This window comes from Sebastes fasciatus, chromosome 8 (genome assembly GCF_043250625.1).
Source record: "Sebastes fasciatus isolate fSebFas1 chromosome 8, fSebFas1.pri, whole genome shotgun sequence".
Taxonomy (NCBI): domain Eukaryota; kingdom Metazoa; phylum Chordata; class Actinopteri; order Perciformes; family Sebastidae; genus Sebastes; species Sebastes fasciatus.
The window spans coordinates 29,341,106-29,357,614 of NC_133802.1; the positions used below are offsets into that span (position 1 = coordinate 29,341,106).

Below are 16,509 nucleotides of genomic sequence, written 5' to 3' on the forward strand. Positions count from 1 at the left end.
AATCATCACACTGCATTTCGATGAGCTCTAATTGCAGACTCTCTTCGACTTCTTCTGCATCCATCAGGAAGGGAGTCGAGAACAGCTTCATTTCTTTCTCAATGGCAGAAAAATCTTGGAAGCGCTGACTGAATTCTGTCATGAGAGATGTGATGACAGACACATATTTTCCCTTTTTAGCAGAAAGGTTGACCTCTGGAAAAGCAACTTTGACTTCGGACAGCGTGGGGAAGTGCGCAACATTGAAGTTACGTAGCTGTGTCTCAAAGAGACGAAGCTTCACACAGAATGCTTTCATGTGTGCGTAAAGTTGTGGCACAAGCTGGTCTTTGACCTTGCAGGCTCTTGTTCAGTGTGTTGAGATGACCAGTAAGATCAACTAGAAATGCCAGGTCTGCCAACCATAGAGGGTCACTCAGTTCATGAAGAGGTCGGTCCTTCTCTTTCAAAAACTGATCAATTTCTGATCTCAGGGAATAAAACCGCTGCAGCACGGAGCCGCGACTGAGCCAGCGCACTTCAGAATGATAAAGTAGGTCCCCGTATTCAGCATCAACATCAGATAGGAAAGCTTGAAATTCCCTGTGATGGAGCCCTCGTGCTCGAATTATGTTGACAGTTTTCACAACTGTGTTCATCACATCGCCAAGCTGGACTGTCTTGGCACAGAGGGCTTCTTGGTGGATGATACAGTGCATTTTAACAGCCTCACCTCCACTCTCTCGCACCTCGGCGCACACCATAGAGGCCATTCCTTTGTGCTCGCCCGTCATAGCTGGAGCCCCATCGGTTGTAACTCCACACAGCTTGTCCCATTTAAGTCCCATCTTGTCAATTGCATCTGACACAGCTTCAAACATGTCCTTACCCGTTGTTGTGCCCTTGAGACCCTTGAGATCAAGCAGCTCCTCCGTAATGCAAAAGTTATCGTCAACTCCACGCAAAACAATGAACAGCTGTGCGGTGTCTGTGGTATCTGTGCTCTCATCACATGCAATCGAGTAAAAATGAAAAGCACAAGCTTTATGTGACACTTGATGCTTTAAGTTAGCTGACAAGTCTTCGATTCGCCGCACAACTGTGTTTCTGGACGCGCTCACGCTGTTGAATTCATGCATCTTTTCCGGGCACATTATTCCTGCGACTTTAGTGAGGCACTGTTTTATGAAGTCCCCATCTGAGAAAGGTTTCCCGTGTCGCGCTATGAGTTGAGCTACTTCGTAGCTAGCTATTGTAGCATTTTCTTGTGTTTTGTTAGCACGGAAAAAATACTGTTGTTGAGCTAGCAGGCTAGCTGCCATTAGCTTTACTTTCTCTTCTCGCTCAACACCAGTGTAGGACGTGTAGGTCTGATGTTTGGTTTCGTAGTGTCTTCGTACATTATACTCTTTCATCACTGCAACAGTTTCATTGCAAATCAAACAGACACACTTCCCCTTGACCTCTATGAAAAAATATTCATTTTCCCACCGTGTCTGAAATTTTCTGCACTCACTTGCTATCTTGCGTTTCTTTGGTTCTGCCATTTTTGGTCATCAGTGGCAAACCTTTTCTTTGATTAATTGTGTTTTGCAGAGAATCTGCCTTGTTGAAGGCAGTAGCGCCATCTCGTGGTAAAACTAAGAACTACAATACACTCAAGTGCAAGTTTCATGTGTGGGCCACATTCCATTATAGTTTTAGAATTTGCTGCGGGCCAATTAAAAGTGGACCACGGGCCGCAGTTTGGACACCCCTGCTCTACAGCATCTGTTCCCTTTTCTTCCTCGTCCTCTGTGAAGAACGGAGGAATCCATCCTCCCTGTGAGGAACAGAGACAGTCGCTGAGAGACTGATTACTTTGAGCCAAAGTTTATTCAAAATAAGAACCAGGAATGACAAAGGACTGATTCTGTACAGTTTCACATGAGGATCAGATCAGGACCAAACAGTTCAGGACAGACTGTGCAGTCTGAGAGACGGGAGTTTGTTAATCAAACCAGGGTCGTGTTGTTCTGAAGCGGCTAACAAGTTCAGCTGTGTCCATTATTAGTTTACATGAAGTCAGTGGCTATCAGACCCTTTCCTTTCCATTAAATGAGTTTCAAGCATTATTTTATTTTGTTATTTAACACTCTTATCTACATGGGAGTGAGCAAATATGATTGCTTTATGCAAATGTATGTATATATTTATTATTGGAAATCAATTAACAAAACAAAACAATGACAAATATTGTCCAGAAACCCTCACAGGTACTACATTTAATCATAACAAATATGCTCAAATCATAACATGGCAAACTGCAGCCCAACAGGCAACAACAGCTGTCAGTGTGTCAGTGTGCTGACTTGACTATGACTTGCCCCAAACTGCATGTGATTATCATAAAGTGGGCATGTCTGTAAAGGGGAGACTCGTGGGTACCCATAGAACCCATTTTCATTCACATATCTTGAGGTCAGAGGTCAAGGGACCCTTCTGAAAATGGCCATGACAGTTTTTCCTCGCTATAATTTAGCGTAAGTTTGGAGCGTTATTTAACCTCCTTACCAACAAGCTAGTATGACATGGTTTTTACCAATGGATTCCTATGGTTTTTTAGCTTTAAGACTGAGCCCACTACAACCTAAAAATCACAAGTTGTGTTATGCGTTAAAGAAATTAGTGGCGTTAAAACAAATTTGCGTTAACACGTTATTATCGCACCCCTATGTATCCTGTCCGGTGTGGGGATTGAACTGGTGACCACTGTATTTAGCTGTCCGTCATGATGGACGCTGAAGTGCAAGAAAACCAACCTGAAAACAAATTCCAGTCCTTTTAAGCCTGCCTCACACCTCACAAGGTGCATCAAATTGTGCTTTAAATAACTAAATTTTCTGATGCCTTTGTGTGTACCACATTGTTGCACCAAGTAGAGCCTTTGTGTCTTTTACTTTCACTTCTGCACAATTTGTTTATCTTTCCATGATGACACTTTTGTTGTTTCTGCAACAGGAAAAAGTCCTGCAGTTGTTTCCACTGTGTTTGTTCTTCTAACTGCGGCAGGGAAATCAAAATATTATTCCTAAAAGTTAAATTTACAAACATCCCAGAATAGAAACCAGATGGAGGCAGTCATTTAATGGAGGTACAGAGTGTGTTATGAATATAATATAAATGTGTGTAATTTTTTATTTGAACTGAAGTGAAGTCATGTGGCACTAAGAGGAGCTGCAAGCACAACTTGAATTTTTCATCTAACCCGAGTTTAATTGTGTGATATTACATCAGCGCTCCACATTTAACAGCCCTAAAACAGGTTCTTTTTCCTGTTGCGTTTCCTGGAGTTAAAGAGAGAAAGGTAAAAATAAAGAGAGGCCAGATGAAGGGTGGAGGTGATAACTGTGTTAATTGTTGCTTTAAAAGAAGAACCCCTGCAGGAATAATGACTAAACTCTGCTGTTTTCTTCTTCTTCAGGTTCCAAGTGAACAAGAAGCCGAAGGTGTGGAGAGACTCGTTTCTGGTGGAGAGAGGGTAAAGACATCACATCACTGATGTAGTACAGCAAACATTACAACCTACTTTAACTGCAAATACATAATCTAACTCTCACATCTCTTATCGCTGCTACTAAACCACGAAAATAAGACCCAAGTTGTAATAAAAGGGAAATATCCTTTAACACCATTATGTCCTAAATTATATGGAGGACGGAACCTGCCAAAATAAAAAAATAAATAAATAAATAGATAAATAGATAAATAAATAAATATATCATTAAATGCAGCAAAATAATATTACATATAATTGTAGCCATTAATAATTGATCAAATGTGACATAAAATGATATTTCTGTTTTAATTTGCTTCTTTATTTATTTATCTTTGTATAAATTCCCTTATTAATTTACTCTTCTGTTTCATTTTCACTTTTATTTATTTATGTATTTATTTTTATTATTTTTAAATATATTTATTTATTATTTTTAAATATATTTATTTATTTTTGCATTTATTTTTTATTTATTCATTTATCTTTGCATTTATAAATGTATTGAATTATTTATTTAAGCACAATTTTCCCTTTGCATTTCAACCCTTATTTATTTCCCAAAACCTAACCTGCCTCTGTGTGTTAACAGGAAGCTGCTGCACCAGCTTGTCGAGGGAAAGGAAGTGTCGCCGCAGGAGGAGAACTTCCTGCCCAAACACCAACGAGTTAAAGACCTCTGTCAGAGAGCCGAGTACCAGACGCCATGTCAGCAGACCGGACAGGTACAGTAACGCAGACAGTCATGAGTGACATGAGAGTTATTCCTTTTGTCTTTCCTACTCCCGAGCCTGCTACTTTACTTCCGATCCTATTGCTTTACTTCTAATCCTACTTCTTTCTATCAAACTACTTTATTCCCAATTTCATTACTTTCCTCTCGATTACATTAGCTTTACTCCCGATCCTACCCCTTCCAGTCATACTTTCATCACTTGATCACAATACTTTACTCCTGATTCTATTACTTTACTCTTGATTTTATTACTTTACTCCTGGTCCTAATGACTTGATCCCAACCCGATTACTCATTATTCACACTTTACGCTCTTTTCAGTTGTTCAAAATGACTAAATGTAGCTGATATTTTCCTACCCAGAACAATCCTCAATACATCACTTTGTTGGAATAAATACAGGAAAACTGTGATGGCTACTGCTGTAATAAACAAACAGAGACTTGAAAGAAAGCGAGTAGAACAGTAAGAGACTTCTGTCAGAGAGATGAAAACCAGATGTCATCTTTACAAACCAGACAGATACAATAACAGCAGCTAATGAGTAGAAGGAACAGAGCACAATGGACCAAAGGCTGCAGAATCAAAAGAGAACAGACGTGAAGAGAATTAAGATGAAGCAGCACAACAGAAACTTTTAGAGAGCTGTGTCACTGTGTGTTCGTGTGCGTTCAGGCTTGTTTGAAGTTAATTACACTTGTCGAAAAATCCCTTTAGCCAGTTGATTAGTCTCTTAGCAACGGTGTCTGCCGGCTGCTGGATCGCTCTGATAAACAGTCTGTAGAAGACTGTGTGTGATTAACAATTCAGGCATTTGTCACTCTTTAATAAGTAAGTACAACAGTAGAAATGTATTCAGCTCCTGCTAATGAACGACTGCAGAGTGACAATACAAACAAATGATTACAGCCAAAGAAAAACGGAGGATTTACTGACTGTGGTGAACTTTCTACGGATGCTGCGTTCAAGTTTATCCCAAAGGTGTTTAAGGGGGCTGAAGAAGAATGAGGCACTTGTGGTCGTGAATTAGCCCAACTTTGTTCAGTTTCATTGAAGTTTTACATTGCAAGGCTCTCCAATGTCCAACTGGGTTGAGTCAAGTAGACCATAAAGCTACCTTGGTTACCTTGTGATTGACAGGTCGCTACCACGACGTTATCCGGTTTGGGAGCTGTCCGTGTTTTTGTCACATTTTGGTCAACTAAAAATGTCTTATTCAGCGTTCGGTTGTACTTAACTCACCCCTCTCGAGTCACTTTTGGTTGCAAATAACCAAGACACGTGACAATGGCCAAAAACCAAAATGGTGACGGCCAAAACCAAGATGGTGGAGGCTAAAAACCAAGATGTCAATGGCCAAAAACCAAGATGGCGACGGTCAAAGACCAAGATGTCAATGGCCAAAAACCAAGATGTCAATGGCCAAAAACCAAGATGGCGACGGTCAAAGACCAAGATGTCAATGGCCAAAAACCAAGATGTCAATGGCCAAAAACCAAGATGGCGACGGTCAAAGACCAAGATGTCACGACCAAAACCAAAATGGCCACGGCCAACAACCAAGATGGTGGCAGCCAAAAACCAAGATGGTGGCGGCCAAAATGCAGAACTCGAGGCTTCGAAACGGCAGTCCATGAACCAATGGGTGACGTCACAGTGACTACATCCACTTCTTATATACAGTCTGTGTTTGTAACTTGTGGACTGCTGTTGTTAGCCAGCTAGAAAAGCTACATGTGTTTACTCTCACTTAAGTTTATTTACTACAAAAAGAATCATGAGAATTGTTATTATCAAATAAATTTAGATCAAATCTAGCACATCTTTCGTTCAGGTAGAGTCCTGAAGTTGTGCTTTCATTGGCTGACTGGCATCCTTCATGTTTAACCATCAGTGGCTCATTCATCAGCTGTTTGGACACCAGCTGACTAGTAACATCCCAGTCTGCACAGACCTGACACTACTCACCATTAAATGATGTTTGATCCTCAGCTACCTTTAGTGTTGTTGACTTTACTAAGATTTAATGTTGATGTATGTATGTATGTGTGTGTGTGTGTAGAAGTGGCAGTGTGTAGAGGACGCCACAGGTAAACTTCGCCTCTTCAAATGTAAGAACGAAGGGGGAGGAGCTAAGAACGTCCAGAGGGGCGTGGCCAGTCGTCAGCGTCCACTCAGCATCAAGTCTCAGCTGTACCATCGCAACGCCGACAACTCCGACGCCTGCGACTGCGACCTGCCCGACCTCCGACCTCTGAACCCGCGACCCTCCACGATGAGGCCGTTCAACAAGAAATCGTTCTTCTCCAAGAAGAGTGAGTGTTGATGTTTTAGTCCAGCAGGGGGCAGCGATGACCGTTAAAACACCCACACAGTGTCTGTTAGGGCTGAAGGTTCCTGTTTTACCTGGACAGCGTTGCCAGATGTACAATAATTATCCTATTTGTACGATAATTTTATTTTATTTAATAATGCCCAAAAGTGTGATAAGTACAGCTAATTGTTGTGAAATAAACCCCGACGTGGTTTATTTCACAAAAAAAAAAACAAAACACAGATTTGAATTGACTTCTAAATGTGGAGTGACTAATGACACTAGATTTTAGGTGTTTGGATGTTGTCCTCAGGAGAGAAACACCTGGTTCTCTAAGGAACATTGTGTTTCAAAGCAGTTTTTCTGCTGGAGTGGTTTCAACCAGCTCACCTGGTTTCCTGATGTGATGCTGACCTCTAGTGTCTGAGGTCAGAACTGCATCATCTCCCTGCTTATGGAGATATTTGAGGAAGCCTTTTGAACAGTTCATTCCTTTCCCAGGAAATGCTCCTTCAGAGATATATAAAGGACGGAACCTGCCAAAATCAAAAATAAATGAATAAATATGCCATTAAAAGTACCAAACAAATTATTAAAAATAAATGTAGACTTTAATTAATTGATCAAATGTGACATAAATTGATATTTCTGTTTTAATTTGCTTTTTATTCATTTGCTTTGCATTAATGCCCCTATCTTCTGTTTAATTCCCACTTTTATTTATTTATTTATGTATTTATTTATTTTTATGAATTTTTAAATCTATTTTTTTTAATTTTTGCATTATATATATATGCATTTATTTTAATTTATTCATTTATTTTTGCATTTGTGTATAAATAAAAAATAAATGCTTAGATGATTACATAAATCAATAAAAATGGGAATTAATACAAAGATAAATAAATAAAAAAGCAAATTAGAACAATTATCATAAATTAAGGACTGCATTTACTTTTAGTATTATTTTTGCTACTTTTAATGGCATATTTATTTATTTATCGAGTAATTTTTTTATTTATTAATTATTATTTTTTTTGGCAGGTTGTGTCCTCCATACAGAGATGGAAGGATGTTTAGTTAATGGTGTTGTTGATAAAAGTCTGTTCAGTCGTGATATTATATTTTTTCTGTCTCTGTGTGTGTCAGAGTTCAAAGCCCTGAAGAGTTACTCCAGGAACCGTTACAGCCGGTCTGCATCCATGACCAACAGTTACCCCGGTAACGACAGCATGGTGGACGGGGCCGACTGGGCTCAGCCAATAACAGACCAATCTGAGGACGAGTTCAGCGGGATGGGAGGACTTCCCAACGGACTGGCCCTGCCCGACTCCCACAAAGTCACTCACAGGTGAGTCAAGCGTGTGTGTAAAATGCTAAATGATCTCTTTAATTGACAAACATCGTTCATGGTGCAAATCAATTGATATCAAAGAACTATTTGTCTCTTGACGCTGAGGCTCCGTTCTACACTTTCAGACTTCAGCTTTAATCTAGACTGTCCTTAAACTCAACTCTACATAGCTGCAGACCTCTTATCTAACTACAATGTGTGGTGGGAACTAAAAGTTGTATAAGAGCTGATAAATTATGACTAATGAGACTCATCAGCACAGATGGAGCGAGTCTTTGACAGCTCAGATTGCTTCACCAGCTGTGAATTATTAAGAAAAATAATCTAACACATTCATGAAAAAGTGTGAATTCTGCTCCATCGTTATGAAATAAATAAATGTCAGCTTCTGTTCAGGCCTGGTGTTTTTATTTTCTCCCACCATGAGGACTGTTGAATACTATTGTTATTATATTGTTATTGTTGTTTTACTGCAGATGTTCCATTCTGCCCAACGCCTCCGTGAAGTGTGATACAGGAGTTTATCAGTCTCTGCAGGCCTGGAAGGACCACAAGCTGCACATCGACCACGAGGTAACACAGTAAAAGTACTATTACAACACTGTATAAACACTCTGTTACAGTAAAAGTACTAATACCACACTGTATAAACACTCTGTTACAGTAAAAGTACTAATACCACACTGTAAAAACACTCTATTACAGTAAAAGTACTAATACCACACTGTAAAAACACTCTATTACAGTAAAAGTACTAATACCACACTGTAGAAATACTCTGTTACTGTAAAAGTACTAATACAACACCTTAAAAATACTATGTTACAGTAAAAGTATTATTACAACACTGTAAAAAAGCTCTGTTTCAGTAAAAGTACTATTACCACACTGTAAAAACATTCTGTTGCAAAAAAAGTACCAATACCACACTGTAAAAATACTCAAATACAGTAAAAGTACTAATACCACACTGTAAAAAACACTCAGTTACAGTAAAAGTACTAATGCCACACTTGTAAAAATACATGAAAAATTACTGAAACCATCAAAATAGTTTCCTGTAGTATATACATTTTACTGTATTTGAGTACAGTACTTGAGTAAATGTACTTAGTTAGTGTCAGCGGTGGGATGTGACTAACTCGTTGTGACTGAATGTTTTGTGTCAGATTGAGACGCTGCAGACGAAGATAAAGAACCTGAGAGAGGTCAGAGGTCACCTGAAGAAGGCCCGCCCCCTGGAGTGTGACTGTAATAAATACCTGTGAGTGAGACGTGAAGCAGACTCACCTCACAGCGTGAAGCCAGAACAATATTCATGCTGGTTGTTAACATGTCTGTTTTTCAGGTATAAGTCCAAACTGAAGAACAAGCTGCGGTACAGAGGAGGAGGAGAAGCTCATCCCTTCAGGTGAGACTGAGACGATGTTGCTCTACATGAAGAGCTCTCTGTGTTACTGAACATGTCACTGATGATTATATATTATGTGTTTTATGTGTGTGTGTGCAGGAAGGGCGGGACTCGGGACAAGAAGGCGTGGATTCTGAAGGAGCAGAAGAGGAGGAAGAAAATGAGGAAGATGATCAAGAGGATCAGAAACAACGACACCTGTTCGATGCCCGGACTCACCTGCTTCACTCACGACGACCAGCACTGGCACACTGCCCCCTACTGGACACGTACGAGACACACACACACACACACACACACACACACACACTCTTCTACATGGCAACACAAATATAGATATTTATCCTAATTGTATAGACCTGTATTTAGCCCACTGCTAGTGTTAGCCTCCAGTCTTTCCTTTGTTTCGCCTCCAGCTAACACTGTGACGGCATCATGACGTCGACACAAAAAGGGTCTATTTGCTGTTTTACCAGTGATGTAGTGTATTGTATGATATCTAAGTGTGTGTGTGTGTGTGTGTGTGTGTGTGTGTGTGTGTGTGTGTGTGTGTGTGTGTGTGTGTGTGTTGCAGTGGGTTCGTTCTGCGCCTGCACCAGCGCCAATAACAACACCTACTGGTGTCTGAGGACGATCAACGAGACCCACAACTTCCTGTTCTGCGAGTTTGCAACCGGCTTCCTGGAGTACTTCGACCTCAACACAGACCCATACCAGGTACACACACACCCACGCACACACACACACGCACAAACACACACACGCACACACACACAAACACACACAAACACACACACGCAGCCCAAAGAAGAGATTAAAAAATGTGTGAATTCTTGGAACTCGCTACCTGATCACTTGAAATCTGCTGCAAACTTTAGCACTTTTAAGAGAGCAACCAAATCCTGTTTAATTCAGCGACAAACCTGAACTCATGTTTAGTTTTTACATGTAATGTTTTTAAGTGTGTGCTCTATTGTATTCATTTGTTTTTCCGTTACCCATTCCTGTTTTAATCTCTTATTTTCAGGTGTTGCAAATTAGCATCCTCTATAAGCACTATGATACTGACATTGGATAGCTGTTTTTAAGTTGTCTGTGTACATTGTTTTGGTCCCCATTAAATAAACCATGAAGAATTATTTTGGTAACACTTTATAATAACCATCATTTATAAATGGAAAATTGATAGTTAATTAAACTTAGTTAATAGTTATTTTACTGTTAATTAAATGATAATTATTAGCAATGCTATAATTTATGTTATTTTTAAAAAACTGATGATTATAACACATTGTTAAATGGTTAATAAATATTTCGTAAAGCATCTATAAACATTATTTAGATAGATAGTTAATACTTTGTCAATGGTTAATAATTGGTTTCTAGTCCATATATATATGTAATGTTTATAGATGTTATACAAACAATTTCATAAAGGTTTACAAATCATTTGGTAATCATTAACAAACACTTACTATAGTATATAAAATGTTATAATATTTGCAATAATAAACTGGTAATAATGTAATCAGAATTTAATTGTTATTGTCTCTTATCAGCTATGATACAATATATCATTTATAAACTAATAATTTAGTATTACACAAACTAATGATGAAATAACAAAAATTATAGCATTACTAATAATTAGTAAATATTATTAATTATCATGGAGTGGAGTCAAAAAAGATAATATTTCTCTGTCTTTACTGGATCACGTGTTAAAAAAGTCCCCCTCTCTCTCTCTCTCTCTATCTCTGTGTCTCTCCAGTTGATAAACGCCGTCAGCTCTTTAGATCGGACGGTCCTCAATCAGCTTCACGTTCAGCTGATGGAGCTCCGAGGCTGCAAAGGACACAAGCAGTGTAATCCTCGCACACGCTCGATGGAGCCGGGTAGGTTATTTGTTTAAAATGTACCTTAAAGGGAGATTTGTCAAGTATTTAATACTCTTATCAACATGGTAGTGGACAAATACGCTGCTTTACGCAAACGTTTGTATATATTTATTATTGGAAATCAATTAACAACATAAAACAATGACTAATATTGTCCAGAAACCCTCACAGGTACTGCATTTAGCATAAAAGAATATGCTTAAATCATAACATGGCAAACTGCAGCCCAACAGGCAACAACAGCTGTCAGTGTGTCAGTGTGCTGACTTGACTATGACTTGCCCCAAACTGCACACAACTGATCACAAGTGGCCTCTGCTCATTAACCAATCAGACTGTCTCTCCAGCAGGAGGGCGGGAACATGGCAGCTTCGATGACTACAGGTACACACACACACACACGCACACACACACACACACACGCACACACACACACACACACACACACACACACTCACACACACACTCACACACGCACACACACATTGTGTTTTCCTGCTCTGAATGCTGCATGTCTTCCTGATGGAGCTGATGGCTGCTGGTGGTGGAGCAAAGAGAGAGTGTGTGTGTGCTTGTTTGTGTAACACAGTGTGTGTTTGTTGCATCAGGGTGTTTGAGAGGAGGAAGTGGCCGAGAATCAAGAAACCTTCATCATCTCGAACCCTGTGAGTCTTCCTCTTTGTAGATCATCTTGCCCGCATTCTGCTTACTGCCTTAATGCTGCACCTGTCCGTCTGTCTGTCTGTCTGCCTGTCTGTCTGTCTGTCTGTCTGTCTGTCTGTCTGTGTCTGTCTGTCTGTCTGTCTGTCTGTCTGTCTGTCTGTCTGCCTGTCTGTCTGTCTGTCTGTCTGTCTGTCTGATGTGTTTAACATACAGTAGAATTATGAATAATATGGTATAGTGTGGTAACCGTTATACCCGATAAAAAGGCTAACCACTTCAACGGGGTTTCTGTGTGTTGGTCCAGAGGTCCGATCTGGGACGGCTGGAAGGGCTGAGCCTCCCGATTGGTCGGAGCAGGCTCCTGACTCCACCCACAGCAGCCTGAAGGAGCAGGGCGTGGTCGTCGAGGCGGCGACACCTGTCGACAACCACGCCCCCACCCCCCTGTCCCACCGGTCAGTCAATCAACTTCTGCCATCTCTGTGACATCGCTTGGCCCTCCCCACCCTGCTGCTCAGGGAGACGCTGGGACCAAACTCTCTTCATCAACTGCTCCTCCCTCCTCCTCCTCCTCCTCCTCCTCCTCCTCCTCCTCCTCCTCCTCAGCTCCTCGAGAAGGAGGAGGGAGAGGAGGGCGATGGTGATGAAGAGGAGGAGGAGGAGGAGACAGGATGACTGTGATTGTTGCGACCTCGGTGAATACCGGTCACTGAGTTCAGCCCCCAACTGAATCTGAGATATTTATCAGATGTTCTCATTTCTGTCTGTAATTTGATTCCTTTGATTCCGTTAAATGAGGCTTTTTCTTTCATATTTCTGTCTAAAAAGCTGATTAAAATGAGTATAACTCATCACTGCTGGACTGAACAGTAAAATAAAGATAAAATAGCGTTTATAAAACGTCCTTCTCTTCCTCCTCCTCCTCTTCAGGTGACCTCCCGGCAGACATATATGTTTGACATGTTCATATTTAGTCTCTCTAACAGTCTGTAAAGACGTCACAGGACCAGTTCTCCCAGTTTGTTTCTATTGTTACTAAACTCAGACCTCCACGTCGAACACTGTGACATCACTGCTGATGTCATTTCTTTTATTATTATTATTATTATTTTTTATTTCTTCCACTAACTTGAGTGTTGGTTACCGTGGTGACCTACAGCATTTCTGACGACAGAGCTACAGTTGTACTAACCTGGTGACTGACTACAGTACCCACGATGCAACACGGCAGCCCTGAAGAAAATGACGACGAAAAACATTTTGGATTCAAAATCAGAAAGAACAAACAAGGATTAAAAAAAAAAAAAAGACTTTGGGAACTCGTGAGCCAATGAAAAGAGGACTAAATGGTGATGTCATTGCGTCCAGAACCCTGACGAGCCAGTGGCAGTGTTCTGGTTTGGTTTCACCACATTGTTTTTTATTTTTTACTCGTGTTAACCATCAAACATCACCGTCCAATCACCTTCTTCCTGCACATACGCTCACTTCCTTTCCAGCTGTTTGTTTGTTTATTTTCTTTTTTACTTTTGAGTTGTTATTTGTCAGATTTTGTCCCTCACCGGAACCCAACTACTGGCCAGGAATGTCCAGAGTTTTAAATTAGGACATGTAACTTATAAAATGTAAAATATAACTGTAGAAAAACACGACTGGATTCACACGAGAAGAGAAAATACGATTTTAAACTTTGCACACATCTGATCTTCTGGTGATGTTCTGCCTTCTCTATTTGATCCAACGCAGATGTAATAATGCTGAAATTCAAGACATTAGTAACACTTTATAATAACCATCATTTATAAATGGTAAATTGATAGTTAATTAAACTTAATTAATAGTTATTTAATGCTAACAAACAATTAAATGATAATGAATAATGATTACTAATTATTAGTAATGCTAAAATGAATATTATTTTAACAGTTTATTGTTGCACACATAACATTTATATACTATATATATAGTATCTGTTGATGATTAAGATATTATTTGTAATTTATACTAATTATTAGTAATGCTAAAATTTGTTATTTTATCATTAGTTTGTGTAATATGAAATAATTAGTTTATAAATTCTTTAAAATGTAAAAAAAAATATAAAATTTATATACTATGTTAAGTAGAAGAAAACAATAATTAACCTTTGACAAAGTGTTATAAATATATATCTATGTAACCTAATGTTTATATATGTTTTACAAACAATTTCTTTAAGGTTTACAAATAATATCTTAATATACTATATACATAGTATATAAAATGTTATAATGTGTGCAACAATAAAATGTTAAAATAACATAAATTATATCATTACTAATAATTAGTTAACATTAATTATCATTTTGTTGTTAACATTAAAATAACTATTATCTTAGTTTAATTAACTATTGATTTACCATTTATAAATGATGGTTATTGGTGTTATTGGTGTTACCAAGACTTTTTTTAAAATGAATATGAAGACATCAGATGTGTGTCAGTATTAAAATCACCTCTCAGATATTTAATGTTAAATCCAAACATCCCACTGCGTTTATGCTAAAGTGTTTTTCTTTTTGTGCCACTCTGTTTTGCTTACTATGTTTATGGTTTCCTACAGTTCCCAGAATGCCTTTCAGCAGCACACAGAGAAGGTTTGTCCAGCTTCCTCATGATCTCTATGCATCACTGGGTGACCGGACTATCGGTGTTATTTAGATGACAGGTGCACCGGGGATGGAAGTTTAGTTTATGGTATCAGCATGTGAGCCAGAGCTGATTGGCTGATGTATCGACCAATGAGGTAACAGCGTTCCTCTGTTCCTGTAGGATATTCCGCAGCCTGGTAGATGTCTTAAAATCATAAATCATAACCTCAGTTTTCTATATTTTCTGCCCTCAAATTACTGATCATGACTGGTCATTTAAATACTCTCAAATTGATAATGTTAGCCCCTTGAACGACTAAATGTTCCTTTGTTACGTTGGACTGTTTCCTGTTTGATCACCCCAGAAAGAAAGAAGCCCTAACTCTGTGATATCTGACATTTATTATATATTTTAGACAATATTTCTGCTATGAAACTCCATTTTGCCCTCTCGTTGTTGATCTGAGGAAGACGAACCACGCCACGCTGTGAAATCTTCATCACAATATTTTAATCCTAACGGTGTAAAAGTGATTCTGGGTGTTTTTTTTCTTCCTTCCTGTGTGAGTGCAGCCAACCAGTCTGCTGTCTATATAGAGTTGTTTTCTTTAACCCCACATGTATTTGCTCTGCGGTGCTATTTGCTGTCTAACAACTATCTAGGTAAAAACCTCCTGGTTGTGTTTGAATGTACTTGTAAATGTTTAGGTGTGTTTTCTAAAGACGCGCACTAGAATCGGACCGTTCTGGACCAGCTGAGACTTCAGATCAGAGTTCTGGTTCTCACACCCACACACACACACGCACACACACACACACACACACACACACACACACACACACACACACACACTGAAGGACAAACTGCTGAGCACTTTGATTGATTGGAGGATGGAGGGATGAATGGACCAATACGAGGGTTCATGGTGAGACAGGAAGCGACGACACATGATGTGAACCTGCCAGTTAATACTGATCTAACACACCTGTACAGTCACCCACTGACCCGGATACAGTGATTGGTTTTAGTTTGTGAATAAAGTGTCGAATGCCAAAATGTAAATTTTTTCTCCTCAAAGTGTGTTTGTGTTTTGTTTTGTTTTTTTATTTATTGTTTGGTCTTTAAAGGTCCAGTGTGAGCCAGTGCATGGAGTGTGTGTGTACGTGGGAAGTGAGTGGTGAAGCGAGAGAGAGAGAGCGGCGGCGGCGACAGGAGTGAGTAACGTTATCGACTCCGGCCAAAGCAGGAAAAGTTAACAGAGTTTGGTTTGTCCGTTCTGGGCTGCTGTTGAAACATGGTGGTGCAACGTGGTGGAATAGATAAAAACAGTGCATTCTAAGGTAACGAAAACACAACGATTCTTATTATCATGTGATAATACACTAATGAAAACATAGTTATGAATATTATATTCCATTTCTGCCAATAGATCCCCCTAAATGTTACATACGGGTCCTTTGAATGTTGGTCAACGGAGAGAGACATATAGTTTTGATCCCGTTTGAATTGTACCATTAATCACACGTGATGTTTGTCAAGTGAAGTTTATTTTGAAAGGACACTATGCATGTAATGAGCGCATATTGTCAAGTTGGGAGTGAGAATGTGTTGGTTTAATTCATGTCACAATTCAAACGTGATCAAAATATTATTTGCCGTTGACTACCGTTCATATTTTTTCCGAAATAAGGTTCCATGGTGGTCCACCAGAAGGGGCGGGACTTCTATATACTGTATAGAGTCATTGTCAACGTTGATTTTGTTGGAGACCTTTATGGTTTGTGTGTCACAGGCTGGCAGGTGTTTTGTGATGTAGAAGAAGAAGTTAACAAACTAGACATCAAACACCAACAGGTATTTATTTTTCATTTTTTACTACACTGAAGATTTCAGTCAAAACATTGACTACAGTAAAACCCCACACATAAATAGTCAAACATACAGTATGAATGCAGGCTCCGGGTTTATCAGGACTCTGGCATTGTCTT

General features: G+C 39.3%; 1 protein-coding gene across 8 annotated transcripts in view; it reads left to right on the plus strand.

Annotated features, from left to right (window-relative positions):
- Positions 1-15,578, plus strand: part of sulf2b (sulfatase 2b) — a 72,373-nt gene extending 56,795 nt beyond the window's left edge. For 5 of the 8 annotated variants that reach the window (XM_074644834.1, XM_074644835.1, XM_074644838.1 and 2 more), the window contains 13 exons: positions 3,443-3,499; positions 4,107-4,239; positions 6,313-6,565; positions 7,714-7,915; positions 8,395-8,491; positions 9,088-9,182; positions 9,267-9,329; positions 9,429-9,598; positions 9,904-10,046; positions 11,101-11,224; positions 11,575-11,611; positions 11,836-11,892; positions 12,195-15,578. In XM_074644834.1, coding sequence (XP_074500935.1) covers positions 3,443-3,499; positions 4,107-4,239; positions 6,313-6,565; positions 7,714-7,915; positions 8,395-8,491; positions 9,088-9,182; positions 9,267-9,329; positions 9,429-9,598; positions 9,904-10,046; positions 11,101-11,224; positions 11,575-11,611; positions 11,836-11,892; positions 12,195-12,225 — 1,462 coding nt within the window. In that variant the 3' untranslated portion in view covers positions 12,226-15,578. The remainder of the gene's footprint in view (positions 1-3,442; positions 3,500-4,106; positions 4,240-6,312; positions 6,566-7,713; positions 7,916-8,394; positions 8,492-9,087; positions 9,183-9,266; positions 9,330-9,428; positions 9,599-9,903; positions 10,047-11,100; positions 11,225-11,574; positions 11,612-11,835; positions 11,893-12,194) is intronic. The other 3 variants (XM_074644839.1, XM_074644840.1, XM_074644842.1) reach the window with 3 other exon arrangements.
- The last annotated feature ends 931 nt before the right edge of the window (positions 15,579-16,509 follow it).